Genomic DNA, 17,599 nt, shown 5'->3' on the forward strand with positions numbered 1-17,599 from the left:
TTATATTGCATCAATTTTTTATCTGACATTAGTAAAATAAAAGGTAGCATTGGTAATATGTATCGCAAGTTGTGTATTTTCATTTCAAAATTACTGATGATAGCATTAGATGCTGAAACCCGGGTCGTGCTATTTAAAATAAAGTGTGAAATAGAACAAAGTAATTTTATTTTATTCTATGACCTCTAGATCTATTTTCTCTCGACGCGATTTAAAATGGGTTCACCAAAGTGGGCATTCTGCGTCGCTGATGTGCACTCCGTATTTTACTGGGAAATAATCCAGAAATCGAGCTGTAAATAAAATTCTATATTCGATTTAATGTGATCCATCAGATTCACGATTCTTTGGGGATGTTCCTCGTGATCATTAAGTTATAAAGTAAATATCGAGAAAAATATATGCACTCATCGCCGCTCTGTGGACATTTTTGAAAGCGAATAGACGCTCAAACAAAGGAGTTACGAAAATGAACGAGACAAACTGGTGACTCCTATACGTTTAACCCTCTGGTTTGTGTTCAGTGAGCCGAGATCTATGTCGATATGCATCGGAATTACGGACGCTCTTACCTCGACGCATGTCCATTCGGGTTCGACGCAGGTGGCGGCCACGCTGAGGTTCTGCGCTCGATTCATCCAGACGGCTGAGACGATGCTGTGACTGCCTCCAACCCACTGAGCGGACATGAGGTAGTACTCCCTATTAGAGGGGACAAGAGGAAAGAATAGATTGGGTGTGAAATTGCATGGGACACTCGCTATTACACTCGATGCGCATGCAGGTCCCGCCCCACCATACCTTTTAATTCGTGCGAGTTCATGTCTAGATGCATGGACGCGGGAATGAACGCAAAAATGAACCGTGGGAACAACCTACTCGTGCGAATGGAAAATAGACGTAGTTCGAATACGGTTCGTGCATGTCCACCAAAATCATTTCTAGACATGAACTCGGACGGGTTATCCAAGGTGCCGTGTCACCAGGCCTTGGGGATTTGAAAATAAAACGAGCTTCGTGAGAGAGATAGAACTTAGACAGAGATAGGATAGTGGAAGTCAAGTGGAGACAAGGGTGGCGACTCAACGCTCGCAATGTTGTCAGGAGGCGATCCAAATGAACTCTCAAATATCGAGAACTGCGTGGCAGCTATTGCAACCCATTTAGAGGTGTTCCGGAAGTAAGTGTAGAAAGCGTCGTCCATCAAAGAATCGTTTAAACCGAATGACTCATTGTAGTGAATGGAATGATTCGAATCACGATTCTCTGGTGAGATAGTTCAAAACGAACGGTGCGTTCAAAACCAGTAAAGTTGGTTGCGTTGCTATAGGATCAACTGATTCATCTGGGTTCCGAATCCATTGAATTTAACTAGTTCTCAATGATCGGCTTGATTCCACCGGATTCAGATTGTAAAAATTTGGATTTTGTAAATCTGAGAAAAGGAAATGACTTGAGGGATTAGAGGTTTATATTTGTTTATAATCGTTGGAAGGCGGGTTGGATGTAGGCAATTCAGGTTGATTGCTGATAGGAATCATCGCTGTGAACTGACTTTCACTTTTTAGTTCGCTATGCATTCGACGTTCATTGAAATAAAATACGCTGATTTCCTTGAGCGCTCATTTATGATAAAATATAATCATTTGAATCCAATTCGCAAATATCATGGGTTCGTAGCAGGGATGCCGACTTACAAAAAATATTGGGGGGGCCAAACCGGTGATCTTGCGCCGGGAAATTTTATAAGTAGTAAGTTTTATAAGCTTTCAGAAGAGTCATATGATCAACATTGGAACCCTGATAACTCGAATCTCGATATCTGGACACTCCGCGGAAAATCGACAAGCCTGACGCATTTTTTCCTCTCACCCATAACAAAATTTTGAGGGGGCTCGGGCCCCCCCAGACCCCGTGGAGTCGGCGCCACTGGTTCAATCAAGAGAATCGTGGATTTCAATTATTTCGTTCGCAATGAAAAATTTGAAGAATGGAATCATTGTCGAAACTCCCATTGTTGGAATTGAAAGCCATTGGAACACCGGTTGATTGAGAGTGGTGCCACCGCCGCTGGGGCAGCAAGTTGCCAGGTGTTGTGATTTATCGTTTGTCAAATCGATTTCTCCCCCCCCCCCTCTCTCTTCATGCTGGTTCGGTGATTAGCTAATCATTTAATACTTTCTCTGGTGACTTTTTGGTCGCGTGCATTCATCAACATGGACACACTACCACAATGCAAGACACCTCAATGGCCGTGTGGCCGGGGGGGGGGGGGGGGGGTTAGTGCGCTGGCCGATTACAAATAAAAACGGGAATGCTCTCACGATATGTCTAGTATTTATTAAACCCCTTTCATCTTTGGAGGAAAAAAGAAATTCACATCCCTCTAAATTTATCGTTCCTGTCGGACCTGGAAATATAGTGGGCTATAATGTGATGTTCTATGTATCGCACTGAAAGATTCGTAATTACCAAAGCAATCTAAGCTCCGAGTCTCTATCTGCTCTGAGCCTAATTCGCTTAAAATCTGCATGACGCTTTCTGCTCGCTCCTCGGGTTTTCCACGAATCACGTAGTTATGTTTTTTTTGTTTTTATCAAGCCCTTTGTATTTTACAACTTATGTTCTCGGATTAATTGATTCTCTCTGCGCCGCATACCATAGTCATGGTGTGGACGAACGGAGTGAAATAGTGATTCACTTTTACTTTTCCAGCCTTCCCACAGCACGCTTCACGAATCCTCGCATCTTCGGGACTCAGTCGCAAATATTTCAAACATGTCGCCAGAACGGCCGCGGAATTCACATCCATTGCCGGGATTAAAAAATCCATTGACATGTCACTAGACCGGGAATTGAAGCGCGGAGCTTCGGCTGTCGGGCAACAGCGCACAGTACCACCCTTTCCTGCTTGCTTGTCATCCGATGGCAGATTGAAAGAGGCCCACACGGCTAGATGCTGCGCCGCGACTCAGAAGTCCTTGGGTCGATTCAGTTCCATGGGAATTTTCCCCAAGCCCCTTGTACTGAGCAATTTGTTGCGATCAGAGGTTTGGCAATCTTTTCCCAAAATATTTCATGTGCCAGGGGATGCGAGTGAAAGGGAAATAAAAATTAATACAAAAAGCTAGTCTTCATATTTGTGCCATTATCTCGTAATTTTAACATAAAAAAGTGACCGTCACTTTTCATGAGTTAGTAAGGTCAATAGAGTATTTTTACAAACTCTCTTGAACACTATTAACGATACTAAATAGGTGAACGGACGCATCACACTGATGCAACTATCGCACTCGAGTGATTTTCCCTGCATTGGGCAATCTGAAGCCTAATTTGAAATTTGCGTAAACTTCAATCGTTAACCGTGGTTTTATTTCTATTTCCGCGAGGCATTTTTCGATTGCCGTCAACGGGAATGCTCCCTGACAGTTGCCGATCAACTTCCGCGTGCCTTCCGCCGAACGTTTACTTAGAGACTGGAGCTCAGCTTGTAAGCCACTGAGTTTTTTAATTGTATAGGGCGTATAATTTTCGATTTTCGAATTCGGAAAGAGCGCTCGCAGGTCGACCTATCGGTTATCGCGGTCGGGAAACTCTCTGTCGGCAGCTCAACAATTCCTTATCAGAAATAAAATAAGGGAAATATTTCAGCGAAGATATTATCCAGTTGGGAAGCCTAGTATGGCGATATCGAATTCCATGCGCCAACCCAAGGGGAAGCGAATGAAATCCAATGTCCGCAATGCATACTGCGCATGCGCTAGAGTGAAACTGCCAACCGCTTACGTCAAAGTTCAGCTTGTCTGACGGTTGGAGTTGGCGGTTGATGGTTTCTAGCTATCGTGAACCCATCCAAGCAAACCCAAATATCCAACTCTTTTTTAATTCAAAGACTTTCAATGTGAAAGAAAACAATGAATAATATCTCGATCAGTCTTCCGGCATGTTTGCCTTTCTCTGCTACTCTAGTAGTTTTCGATTGGCTTTGAAGGTGGGGAGAGAGAGAGCTTTCGGAGTCGCCACTGGAGCGGTGGAAAAACAGCAAGAACAAAAGAGGACACAAGCGGAGCGCTGACCATTGGCGAGAGAGGTGGTGGAGGCTACTCACTGTCCTTGGAAGACTGCTGGTGGCTTGACCTCGGATCGCTGTGGGGCCACGGGGTCACCGAGATCCATCACCCATAGCGTCACTTCCGGGTTGGGGGTCCCAGGCTGCGTCAGGCAGGGGGGGAGGGTTAAGATGTGGAGGAGGGAGGGGAAAACAAGAGAAAGAGAGAGGCGCGTGAGAGGAGAGAGAAAACAAGAGAAGAAAGGAAAGCGAAGACCACTGCTAATTACATACGAACGTGTGCGTGCGTCGAAGAGTAGAAGCATGTCCAGTGAATGGCGAAATTTCATTTACTTGTGTTTAAGTAGGAGAGCAACTTGGGCATTTCCCACTCTATTTAAAAAAAATAAAAAATCAACCGATTTCGCTGTGTCACCTGTCGCATTTAAGAGAGGATTCAACTCGTTCAACTCTTGTTGAGATATCTCCTGAAGATATGTCGAATCCGGGTGAGTATGAAGAGAAATGGAGTGGATAATTGCCGCGTTGCCTCTCTTGTGATAGAATTTGAGCATGCAGATGTGTTCACCACGAATATTACATTCCATGGGGGATCGATTCGATCGCTGCAACGACCCAACGACCCGCGCATTCGAATGTGCTTGCACAAGTCCCCACTCGCGCCTCAGACGGGCAAAGCGATCCGGATTTCACGGAGAAATTGTTTTACAATTGCTGTTTGTTAACAGCAATTGATGTTCGCGGTGATCCATCAAATTCATAATGTCCATGTTTCTCATTGGCAATGCTATCGCAAATAGTTGGAATAAATGAATATCGCTCAGCATTTAGCGCCGCGCTATGGACATCTTTGGAAACCGATTGAAATGCGTGCCAAGTGGTGAGAACATGAATACGAGTTATGTGGGATATATTAAAGGGACCTCTTCAACCTAAGTGACCACCTTTAGTCCCAGACCAGGATATTGCATTTGCTTACGTAAAACTTTTACCTGCGAGATCTGATTCTGGCTCTCCTCACGAGACAATGACACCCAAGATGGCGAGATTGGCTTAAGTGAAATGAATTCCTTTGCGATTGGTCACTTTGCAGTCATTAACATTCATTTCTCTCCGCTTGGAATTGTTGTCCATTTTGTAGCAGCGTACACGAGGGCACTCTAAACTTCACCTAACTGGCAGCAATGGCTTGAAATCAACATTTATCCATCTCTATTTTTATTTTTTGTTCACAGTATCTTTTCTAACTTTTTCCACACGCCACCTATCACACTTACTTGCCGAGGTGTTTTTTCAATGAGAAGGTGTTATTGCCCTCGGCAAGCTGCTTCAAAATTATTATTTTTACTCTGAACTGGTAGAAAATCACATTTCAAAGGGAAAAGTAAGAATCATCAATATCAACCGATTTATATTATCAGGAATGTTATTTTCTCTTTCAGTATTGTAAGGCATGAAATAAGTGGAGTTTTGTCAAATATTTAATGCCACGAGTAATGCGTGAGTCTCTTTTTGTGATGCTGAACTCCTTATTTAAAGTTATCAGTATTTCCCGGCGAATCGTTACAATCTAGAAAAATGCATTCATTCTTCTCGGATGTTTCACCGAGTCGGATGGTCCATGCCGGCCGACGTTTCGCTACGATTCTTCTTCCAGCATCCTCAGGGCTGTGGTAAGATGCCGCAGCTCTGTTTTTCCTGCCGTAAGATGCCACAGTTCTGGTAAAATTTGATCCAAATCATGCTGACCCAATTACAAAAAGGACAGCACTCATTGGCCGAGACTCCACCAATCAGCGACGAAACAGTTGATGCAGAATAGTTCATATACATGGAAATACAGAACCTGGGGGTGCTAAAAAAGAATTCCAGCTAAACTTCGGCCAACATGAACCACCAGAACCGGTGTAATACCCGTGAAGAGTGCGTCTTGAAGTAACCAAGTCTTATTTGGTACATTAGATGCCTCATATCAGCGAATACCATCCTATTAGAAATGTTGCTTGAGTTTTGAAGGTTGGGAAATTGGAAATGCGTCCGCCGGGTGCAGAGGAGTGCAATGGAAGAGGCCTTCCCTGAGGCTCATAGTGAGCGAGTGAGTGCGTCATTCTTCATCAGAGAGAGAAACACTTGACCTTCCCCCAATTCAGGGGAGAGCCTCCGATGCGAGACGCACCAAAAGCGCTTTTTCCATTCTGCATTCGTGTGGCACGTTTCAATCACGTTTTAATTGCATATGTTGTCGCACGCCTCACTTTATGTGAGAATTCTGTTTTAAATATTTTTACTGCAGAGGCAGCATTTATATTATCCAAGACCGAATTTTAGGCAAATATTACCCGAAAACAATAAACAGTTACGTCGCTTCCTATTGTATTCTTTGTATAGAATTATAGAAAAATATAAAATCATACATATTTGCACCATTTTCATTACGCCTAATTCCCTTTAATTTCAAGCATCAGTGCGTTGATGAATCAATCGGAAAGTTTTATGTATACCATAAGTCTTGTAATCTTTGTCCCTATGATGCAACAACGCATTGATTCCCGAAACTTTCATGCTTTTGTCACATTGATCGTGTCGTTTGACTTTTCGGTGATATTTATTCGTTTTCCAATTAGGTGTTGACAGAGGTTCTTATTGAAGTGTACAACCATGTACGGTTTTCTCATTGATTTAAATTTGTTTTTTTTCTTGCTTTCTTCGAGTTAGTTTGAGTTTAATTCAGATTCCTGTTTTAATCAAAAGAAAGTGATGATCTTAGTGTGTCAGAGTGTGGACTTACCGTGGGGTACCGTACCGTCCTCTCGTCTGGAAAGTGGCGCGGCAGGGAAGAGGCGGCGGGCGCGGTCGCTGCTTCGGGTGCGTCGGGTGCAGAGGGTGCGGGCGATGAGAACCAGGGGAAGGCCAGCTGGCCGACGGAAGAGTCGTCGAAGGAGGCGTAGAGGAGCCGCTTGCCGCTCCTCGAAGGCCACAGCGCCTCCCGCGCCCAGCCCCCGCACCCGCCAGCCCAACCGCCGCCACCAGACACGCCGTCCATCCGCGCCTCGCCCCCATCCGCAAACAGATCCTCTGGGAGAGACAGGGACAGTTCACTCATCTCATCTCATATCACGAAAGGAATTGGGATGGCGAAGTAGAAAGACCGAGAAGTAGCGGTGACGAGTAGCAGTCGGGGAATTAAATGTGGAAGTCCGAGAAATACGAGAGACGAGGCAGCCATTTTGATTCAGAAGGAGAGGGAGAAGATGATTGGCACTAGATTAGATTGACATGAAGGTCAAGAGGGCTGACAAATCTGCGGGAAACATCTACATAAACCCTGCCAGCCACCTTTAGGGAGTCCGGCAGGGGGTGAGTGCCCACCAGCATGCAATAAGCTACGTCTTCGTGGTCATCGAAAAAAAGGCCAAAACCCAGATTACATGCACATGCCTGTAGGCGGTGTGAGTTCTCACCAAGAATGAAGTGCAATAAACGATGGCCATATTGCTGCAATGGATGCTACAAGACGAAGATAAGTGTCGTTTTTTATTTTTATGGTCTCAGATTTTTAATCAAAGTCTGCTTAGGTTTTACATATTGTTTCGTTTTTTTTTAATTTTGGCATACGATGTTGGAAGCAATGAAAGTTAATTGACATGCAGAAGAGAATCGCGTTGGCAAAGGAGGCGTCAGTGAAAAGGAGGAGGCTGATGAGTGGACGTAAGAATGTAAAGAAAAGGCTTGTGATAGTCCAGTCTAGTGCGTCGTGTTATACGGTTACACGGATCTGAGGACACTTAGGAAGGAGGGCGAGGGAAGACTGGAGGCATTCGATATATGGGCGTGGCGAAGGATGGAGAAAGTGAAGTGGACTGAGAGGAGGGTGGACGACGAAGTGCATATATGGTGGGCGAGGAGAGGCAGCTTTTATATGAGATACGGTGGAGACAGAAAGTATGGATGGAGCGAGCACAAAGCGGGCAGGGGATTAGTTAAGTTCGAATCCGACGTTACTGCACAACCGCGATACCTTTTTTACTTGAAAGTTTTTCTTGAAAAAAGTGATGAGCCGCAAGCGGGTGTCTTCAACCGACCATTGTGTAATTCTTCATCTATATTTGAGAAGATACGTAGGAGACAGGATTTGGATGGAGCAAGTACTCTGCTGAGAGGATATGTTGAATACAGTGTCAGACTAGGGAAGAGTATTGGGTAAGCAGTGGAGAGGAAGGAAGAGGTAAGGATTCATTGATAGAATGAAAACAAAGGGTCTGACACCTTGCGGCCAAATTTTGAAGCTTTGGAAGGATGATGGCTCGTATGAAGCAGTGCCGTTTTCGTGATTTCTTGGCATTGTCCGATTTAAAGATTTCGATAATTGTCATCAGCACGTTTTGAATGTGCAGGCTTCCATTAAATACTCAAGAAGTAATTATTTTGATTGAACTGAATTTTCGTCTGCTTATGGAGAGGCTATTCGGGGACTAGTGTGCACTTTCGGGGACTCATCAACAACATGTTGCTGAAGATAAAATGAACGAACAACGGGGAGAGGAATGAGGAGGAGGTATAGAGAAGAAGATGATGATGAGAGAAGACACTGGATCACTCACTATACAGCAAAGGAGAACATGCTAGATTGGCTACGTAATGAGACACAGCAGTCACCTGGGAAACATGATGGAAAGAAAAATTGATGAAAAAGTCCCCAGGGACAAGTAACAAGGGAAAAGTACCAATAGCACAGATCAAGAAGGATTAAGGGGGAAGGAGCCTCAGGGAGAGAGGTGGAAGAATTAGAATAAGGAGAAATGGAGTGTTTTCACCACGAATAACAATCTCAGAAATGCAATACACGTTGTGCATGAGTAGTGGATACTTTACCTTGATAGAGCCAGTCCGGGACCCCGTTGTAGACGATGCCTGGTCGCCCGGAGTGCGTGAGTCTCGTTTCGCGATCGCTGAGTGGTGACTGTCGCAGGTAGATGTCGTTGGCTGAGACGAAGACGAGCGCCTCCGTCTGACCCATCCACCCAGCATACTGCAGACGAGCGGCTCGCACCTTGGACCGATTCAGACGCACCGGCAAATGGTGGCTGTTGAGAAAGGACGGGAGGGAACGAGAACCATCATTAATCGTCTTATAACCGCATTCTTGTTTTGGCTGCACGGGTTCGCCCGATTGCAAATAGCGGCTGGTCGATCGAGAGCCTTCCTCGAGGTCCATCTCTCGATGACGGGGTCACGTCACCCCGTAAATCTGAGTTTTGGAGGGTCGTGTCTCGGAGGGACGGTGGTAGTGTCACTCTAAGACGGGGTTTGGGGGATGCTGAGGCAAATCCCGTCCCCGTCTCGAACAGGTACCAGTTTCTGTCGGATGGAAACTCCGAGGTGCCTGACGTGACTCCTACCCCGAAACCGGCACCTAGGAAGGGGCGTCAGAGTGGGAAGGGGGGGATCATAGTGCTAAGGAGTAGCAATGTCCGTCGCGTGATGGTCCCGTTACGGGAGAGGGCAGACCGCGAGGGTGTAAGAGACCGTGTAACATCATGGTGCATCCCTGGTGGCGGTGTTCCTCAGGTGACGCAGGCGGTTGGTGCGGCGGTACGGGGCACGAAGTGCTCCAGACTGCGGGTTGTGGCTCATGTCGGCGTCAATGATGCCACCTTCCGTGGATCTGAGGAAATTCTAGATTCCCTCCGGGATCTGAATGCCGAAGTGAAGCGGGTGGGTGGGACCATTGGGGTCGGCATAGAGCTTTCGATTTGTAGTCTTGTCCCGAGGATCGATCGTGGTTCTCTGGTTTGGAGCCGAGTGGAAGGCATAAACCAGAGGCTGCGTCGTTTCTGCACGGACATCGGAGCCTCCTTCGTGGACCTTAGGCCGGCAATCCGATAGTGTCGGATCCCTCTGAACCGTTCGGGAGTCCATTACACGGCCGAGTCGGCTAGTCGTGTAGCGAGTAGCATATTTGAGCACTGTAGGTCTTTTTTAGAGTAGAGAGTAGGGCAGAGTGTAGATATATTAGTGGGTTGAAAAATAAAGGGGTAAGCTCAAAACTTTTCACAGACAAAAATTCTTCCAGAAATGAGAATAGAGAAGTAGAAAGAAAAATCAGCGTTTCAGGTATTACATTTAAGCATGAGAAGCGTCAGTCGAGCAATACGTTCAAAGCCAGTCAAGGCTCAAGTCATTTTGATAGTGAGACAATAAGACATGCATTTCCATTTATCAGCGGTATAGAGCCTGTGAATAGTCTATTCGACAAAAGCAAATCAGAATTATTCCCGAATCGCAATAATACTACTTCCGAAGTTTTAATCGCGGCTGTGGTTAATTGCCGTAGTTTAAGAAATAAGATTCCCGAATTCCACCATTTAATTCATAGTACGAAGTGTAACGTCATTTTTGGAACAGAAAGTTGGCTAACAGATGATGATTTAGACAATGAGATCTTCCCAAAATCGTTCACTGTTTATCGGAAAGATAGAATTAATCGAGTTGGGGGCGGAGTTTTTATAGCTGTAAAGAATTCAATCGTCAGCCAAGCGATAACCGTAACTGAGACCAGCGTTGAATCTGTGTGGAGTTTAATTAAATGTCCAAAATTCAAAACTATTTTATTATGTTCGTATTAAAGACCACCTAACTCAGATATAACGTCAATGTTGGATTTTCAAAATCAAATAAACAGCGTAGCATCCAAGTATCCTGAAAGAAACTTGATTGTAAGTGGAGATTTCAACGTACCTTCTATAGATTGGGAGACTTATAGCTTCATTCCTGGTGGGAGGGATAAAGTGATCTGCGAGGCTTTATTACACACTTTTACATCTAATTCATTGTTTCAAATAGCATCCGCACCAAACAGAGGAGAAAATATTCTTGATTTATTAGCGACAAATATACCACATCAGGTAATAAACGTTGGCACTGTCGAAGGAATAAGTGACCATAATGTAGTAACTGCAAAGTTTTCTCTAAATACCGCTGTAGACTTAAAAAAAGAGCGTAAAGTTCTCATTTTTAAAAGAGCTGATTTTGATGGGTTTAAGAGTCATCTGAAAAATGCTTTCCCCGAGTTTCAAGAATCAGTATTAAAGTTAAATGTAGAGAATACTTGGAAAGCTTTTCTTTCGCTCGTAACTTCGGGAATAAATAGCTACATCCCTAGTAGAATAGTAAAAGAAGGCAGCGAACCGAGATGGTACGACGCGGAAGTGAGAAAATCATTGAGGCGACAGAGAGCGTGTCATGCTAAAATGAAAAAAGTCAGCACGGATTTATCCGCTAATGAACGCGAGCTAATAATAAAAAAATATAGGATGACTAAAGCCGCCACGAAGGAAGCGTTCAGGAATGCGTTCACGAATTTTAAAAGAAAAACACTAGTAGAGCAGTTACAGGATAACCCAAATGCATTTTGGTCATATGTTAGGGAAGTTCAAGGTAAACGATCTACCGTATGTTCGCTGAGAAACGACAATGGAGATGTGTTGACAAGCAGTTACGATAAAGCCAATTTATTAAATTCCTACTTTAAGAGCGTGTTCACGGAGCCTTCCGAAAACTCACCCGAGACCGATGACAATCCCTGTATACATAAGATGTCAGCTATTGACATTAGTACGCTCGGAATAGAAAATATATTGAAATCGCTTAGTCCAAATAAATCACCTGGTTCAGACGAAATCCCTTCTCGCGTATATAAAGAACTAGCCTCAGAAATTGCCCATTACTTGCAGATATTCAGTAAATCCATCAAGCAACACGAAGTACCTAATGACTGGAAAATCGGTAATGTAACGCCAATATTTAAAAGTGGAGACAAGGAACAGCCATCTAATTACAGGCCGATATCTTTAACGTCCATCTCATGCAAAGTCCTTGAACACATCGTAGTCAGCTCGGTAATGAAACACCTAGACGCGCAAAACTTATTAATGGGAACTCAAAATGGATTCAGGAAAAGCAGATCGTGCGAAACTCAGTTAGCGCTTTTCGCCCACGATATTTTAGTCTCCGGGGAAGAAAACATTCCAGTAGACGCGATTTTTCTTGATTTCGAAAAGGCATTTGATAAAGTATCCCACGGAAAGTTAACGATAAAACTGAATTCTTATGGTCTAGACGAAGATGTCATTTCCTGGATTAGAGAATTTTTGAGCGACCGCGTCCAAAAAGTAGTATTAGACGGTGCAGTCTCCAATGAGGTTAGAGTCACTTCTGGCGTTCCTCAGGGTAGTGTCATTGGCCCACTCCTATTCCTTCTTTATATAAACGACATTGGCGAAGTAGTGCAGAGTAAGTTACGATTATTTGCAGACGACGCTGTAGTTTACAGAGAAATCCGTTCCAGCAAAGATATAGATGAACTAACGAATGACCTTGCTGCTATCCAAGCTTGGTGCGATGCTTGGCAGTTAGAATTAAATTTGGAAAAATGCGTCGTAATGAATTTCTGGAAGAAGAATAAATCCCTACAGCGTAACTATATCATTCGGGGCACCCAGTTAAAGGCAGTTGAATCCGTGAAATATCTAGGGGTTAGACTCAATAATGATCTATCGTGGAATAAACATATTCGAGAAATAACCGGTCAAGCTAATCGTAAAATGGGTTTTGTTAAAAGAATATTAGGAAAGTGCGACGACAAAGTGAGAGAAATTAGCTACTTTTCCCTCGTTAGACCACATTTGGAATACGCTGCCAGTGTTTGGGAACCTCATGAAAAAGGCTTAATAACAGAGTTAGAACGCGTGCAAAGAAGAGCTGCCAGGTATGTGAAAGGTCGTTACGATAGTCTTGTTAGTGTAACTGACCTCTTAGATAAACTCGGATGGGAATCTCTGTAGATTGAAAAATAGACTAAACCTTATAGATAAATTCAAGAGCAGTGTCTTTTCTGACGAAGTTAACCATATCTTGCGGACGCCAACGTACTACGGAAGATCAGATCATATAAATAAAATAAGAGAGATAGATTGTAGAACAGACAGATTCCGAATGTCATTTTTTCCTCGATCAATAAGAGATTATAACGGCAGCAATAGACCTCGTAAATAGATTGCATGACTTGTAGTGTAGCCTACTAACCTATGTAAAACTTAAAGCATGTTTCTGAATTTCTATTCTATATTCTATTTCTAACAGCATATAGTCGTATAGTTTGTTATTATACGGGACGTTTTTTGGACGGTAAGGTGTGCATGTGGGAGTCCAAATACATGCTGCATGCTGGTGATTGATCACCCCCTGCCAAACACCCTAGAGGTGGCTCACAGGGTATTATGTAGATGTAGATGTTGTCTTCGAGTTTTTGCTGCGTTGATTCATTTTGCAAGACAGCAGTTTCGCCTGACCTCCAGCAGGCGTTGTCAAGTCCTGGAATGTTAGTTGGAAGAACATCTAAAAGCAACCAGATGGAAAAATTTCGCCCTTACGCAGTCGACAAGCACGCATTTTCAGACCCCGGTCACGCTTTTAATTTTAACGGGTATATCATACTAGCAAAAAAAAATAAGCATTTCCCTTGGCTAATAATCGATGCTATCGAAATAGCGGAACTCGGAGATCTAGAAGGTGGTCACCCGCTAGATTCAACGTTTAAATATTTCTCCCAACAATCGAGCTCGAATTCCCATCCGGCCAATGAACAATGCGGGTATAAATAAAACCGAACAAGGAAAAGATGTGCGTTCCATTGAGGAGATGATGACGCCACCTGGAAGACAGAGGAAATTGCTGTCCCTCCCTAAAAATGGATCAAAACTGAATGGAATGAAAAGGATCAATGACCGCGAAAGCCTCCATACCATCCTCCATACCAAATATGTTTTTTTTTCTGGCAAGCAGACGAGCTAAAGATAAAAACCCTCATCAACTTCAAATTTGGTGCGTATGATCCATAAAGTGTTATTTATACCTTTCGGCTGTAGCGGTACTAGCCTTCGCTCTTTAAGTGTCACGGCCACTGGTTGGCGCATTCCGAGGAAATTTCATTGAGTTTGCTAAAATACGCAGCTGGAAGAGAAAGTTTGTACTCGAGTGAATGCAAAACATGCTTCAGAATACGATGACAACTGAAAAATTCCATGTATCTGTGCATATACCCGTGGAATATTTTTTAATTTTTATTAAAGTATTCTTTCGATTAAGGTTGGTTTCTATGGAGTACTTCAGAAGCATTTTGGGAACCTCCCCTTCAATCATGCACTTCCCTTTTCAATTCACTACTAAGACTCTCCCTTTCAATCTATCTAAAAATCCTATTCTCTTTCTTCTTTTCTCTTTTTTACCCAACATTCAACCCTTAAACACTGTTTTCAACATCCCCTCCCCGCTAAGTACTCAATCCATCCATACCTTCTGTCTCCTCCGTATCTCATCTAAAAGCTGCCTCTCCTCACCCACCATGTCCAGCACTCCCTCGTTCCTCCTCCTCTCCGTCCACTTCACCGTCTCCATTCTTCGCCACGCCCACATCTCAAACGTCTCCAGTCTCCTCTCTTTCTCCCTCCTAAGCGTCCACGTTTCCGTACAGTATAACACCACGCACCAGATCTGACTCTTCACTAACCTTCTCTTTAAACTCTTGTATAACGATGATCCTCTCATGAGCCGTTTCCAGTTCATTAACGCCTCATATGCTAACGTAATTGTCTTCCCGATGCGCTTACTGCTGTATCCATTTTCCTGTAATTACTACTTTTACCCAACCTACTTTTATCTTGAATATCACATCCCTTGCTCGTGATGCTTTCCAAAATTGCATAATCTTGGTCTTCTAGCGATTCATCCTTATCCCATACTCTTCGCAGTGCTCGTCTTTCACATCCACTAGAGCCTGAAGCGCATTCGCTGACTGGCTGATCAACGCCTGATCACCCGCAAACCTCACTGATTTGAGCATCATTCCTCCCAATTTCACTCCAGCTTCCAACTCGTCCCACGCTTCTCTTACCATCTCCTCAGCGAATACGTTAAAAAGCAGCGGCGCCTTGCCTCACTCCTCGGCCAATGCTTTCCCTCCCTGATCCTCCGTCCGCTACTCTCTGTTGCGCAGTCTGGGCCATATGCAGATTGCGAATGAGTTGCCTTTCCCTTCATTCTACACCTATTTTCTTGAGAATATTCATTAACTTTACCTCGTCCACTCTATAAAAGGAACAGCTTAAATTAAACCATACGAATAATAGATAGAATTAGTTATGAAGAAACTTTAAACAATAGCTTTTTATGTACAATTTGTAGAAACCATAGATGTAATTTTCTGGGTTGAATATTTTAGCTTGTCCAATGAATTTATGAGACCCAAGTCTATGCAACAACATTTTTCCTTCCATTCTTACATTAAACCTGAATTTAACGACGGTTTTTTCACGCACAAGTTCAAGGATGGCATTATGGGTGAGAGCGCATACGATGACTCTTTGAGGCGGTCATTTTCATGAATGGCCAAAGATCGCCATCGTCCCTCTTTCCATTCAGTAGTTGGCCTCGCGTTCGCCATTGGCCTTGATGATAAAGAACACAGTAAATATCAAGGACGCCACCAATGACTTTTTTATGTAGAAAATGACAGCTTAATCACTAATTTTCCCTGTCATTTGAAGGCATAGCTGAAGTGATCACTGGGCTTTTAGATAAAAAGTTATCATGTGATTGAGGCTTTATATCCAAAATCACCTTACGTAAGTATCCAGCATTAAAAATTTTAATTGCACACCAATAAATACGATAATCGAGGTTTTTGCCAGCCAGATGCCACCCTCATTGGTTCCTCCCTTCTTTAGATTTGATACTCCCTGAAAGCATTCAGACTGACCACTGACAATGAGCCCCGCTCCAAACAGTCGATTCCCCGGTCCGAGATTTTCTTCATTTAATTGTTTCGGCGTCGTGATTAGGATATGCCGCCGGTTCACAGGTTAAGTGTAGTACAGAGAGGACACTATAAGGATACACAATTATAATCTTCTAATGACACTTTCGCCTGGCGACCATCTTGAGCATAAGTTAAATGTGCATCAAATTTGAAATAACTGAAACAGTAAATGAATTTGAGTGAAATAAAAAAATCTGAGTGATCACCTTGCCTGAATCAAGATCATTTCCTGGGGTAAAACTTAGTAAGATTTTGTTGTAAAGAGCTCATTAAGCTGTAATTGGAGATTATTTACACTTAATTAACCCTGCTTAGTTATCCCTCATGTCAATATCAACGCTAGCAGTTCACAAGTAAGATAGCGCCCTATTTCACCGGCAACTAATCCATCCAAGCAACCCATCTCTGTACATACGGCAACGAATCGCCAATCATTTTCACCTGAATAATAAGAACATTGAAATTGTAACGCTTCTGATCTTGTCATATCCAAGCACCAGCACAAAAACACCGCTACGAAATGTGAAATTTTCCGATCAACTTATCATGTGTATGATCAGCCAGTATTTACGGAAACACGCTTGCCTAACTTTATATTTCGGGAAAATGAAAATGGCGTCTTTTATTTCATACATCCGGGAGTTATCCTTGCAGATACATATCTGCAGCGCAACAAATCTACAACAACACTTCTCTTCCTTTCTTTTTTTCCTCCGTTTCCCCGGAGCTCCACCAGGATCACCCACTATCGTACAGCAATGCACAAAACAAAGCCAGCATAAATATCTTGTGCTTTTTCACAACTTGCGACCACAGTTTACTTGTTTAGAACATGGTAAAATGCGCATCGTATGATTACAGCTTTTGCCGCCGTCACTCTCTGTGTTCACGTAGGTACCTACTACTCATGTAGCCGGTTCATAGAGGAAGTTACAATGAAACATCCGAACGAAGCCCATATCGGGGCATTGATTGAGTTCCCTTATCTAATTCAATCGCAGCGCTCAATGAAAGTATTAGCGCGGATATTAATTACCATCTGGTGAAATTAGCATGAACCTTTTGAGGATTTTGAATGAACGGAGAAAGTAGCCTGAAACTTTGGAACACGCAGTGTCGCTTTCGATTTTTTCATGCGCTTTGTTGCCATTTTTTTTTGCTCCTTTTTACCTACGGACAGAGGAAGACCACGACACTTCGGAATGTAAAAAATAACTTGGTTGTAATATGGAATTAAGAAGTAAACTCCGGAAAAGTAATCGATGCGGCTTAGAACAGCTCAACTTGATTTCAGTATTTCCTTATGTGCAAATGGCATTTTGCTGTTATAATCCTGTAGAAGAAAGACAGATGGGCGCCAATTTGTTCTTTAAACGCCCCAAAGCTGTGGAGCTAATGCCTGCATTAAAACTAATTTATTTATGTTGTTAATTTTTTTCCATAAATCGGCCTTTACTAAGTTCAGTTACATAAAATTTTCCCGACCACCGTCATGCGTCTCGCTTTATCATCCAAAGTGCCTATCCTACGAATGCCTCTCCTCGGCCCACCCCCTGGCGGTGACCCCGCGAAATTCTTCCCTCACTCTGGGTCCACATCCCTCTCCCGCTAACCCACTTTGCCCCAACCCACGTGACCAGCCACGTGACTGGGTG

General features: G+C 43.5%; 1 protein-coding gene across 1 annotated transcript in view; it reads right to left on the bottom strand.

The window, feature by feature from the left end:
* The window catches only part of LOC124168753 (inactive dipeptidyl peptidase 10), a 456,211-nt gene that overhangs the window by 39,995 nt on the left and 398,617 nt on the right, over window positions 1-17,599 (bottom strand). The window contains exons 8-11 of the mRNA XM_046547022.1: window positions 8,942-9,153; window positions 6,858-7,144; window positions 4,109-4,212; window positions 573-702 (exon numbers count right to left, since the gene is read on the bottom strand). Coding sequence (XP_046402978.1) covers window positions 573-702; window positions 4,109-4,212; window positions 6,858-7,144; window positions 8,942-9,153 — 733 coding nt within the window. The remainder of the gene's footprint in view (window positions 1-572; window positions 703-4,108; window positions 4,213-6,857; window positions 7,145-8,941; window positions 9,154-17,599) is intronic.

Source organism: Ischnura elegans, chromosome 12 (genome assembly GCF_921293095.1).
Source record: "Ischnura elegans chromosome 12, ioIscEleg1.1, whole genome shotgun sequence".
In the NCBI taxonomy this organism is placed as follows: Eukaryota; Metazoa; Arthropoda; class Insecta; order Odonata; family Coenagrionidae; genus Ischnura; species Ischnura elegans.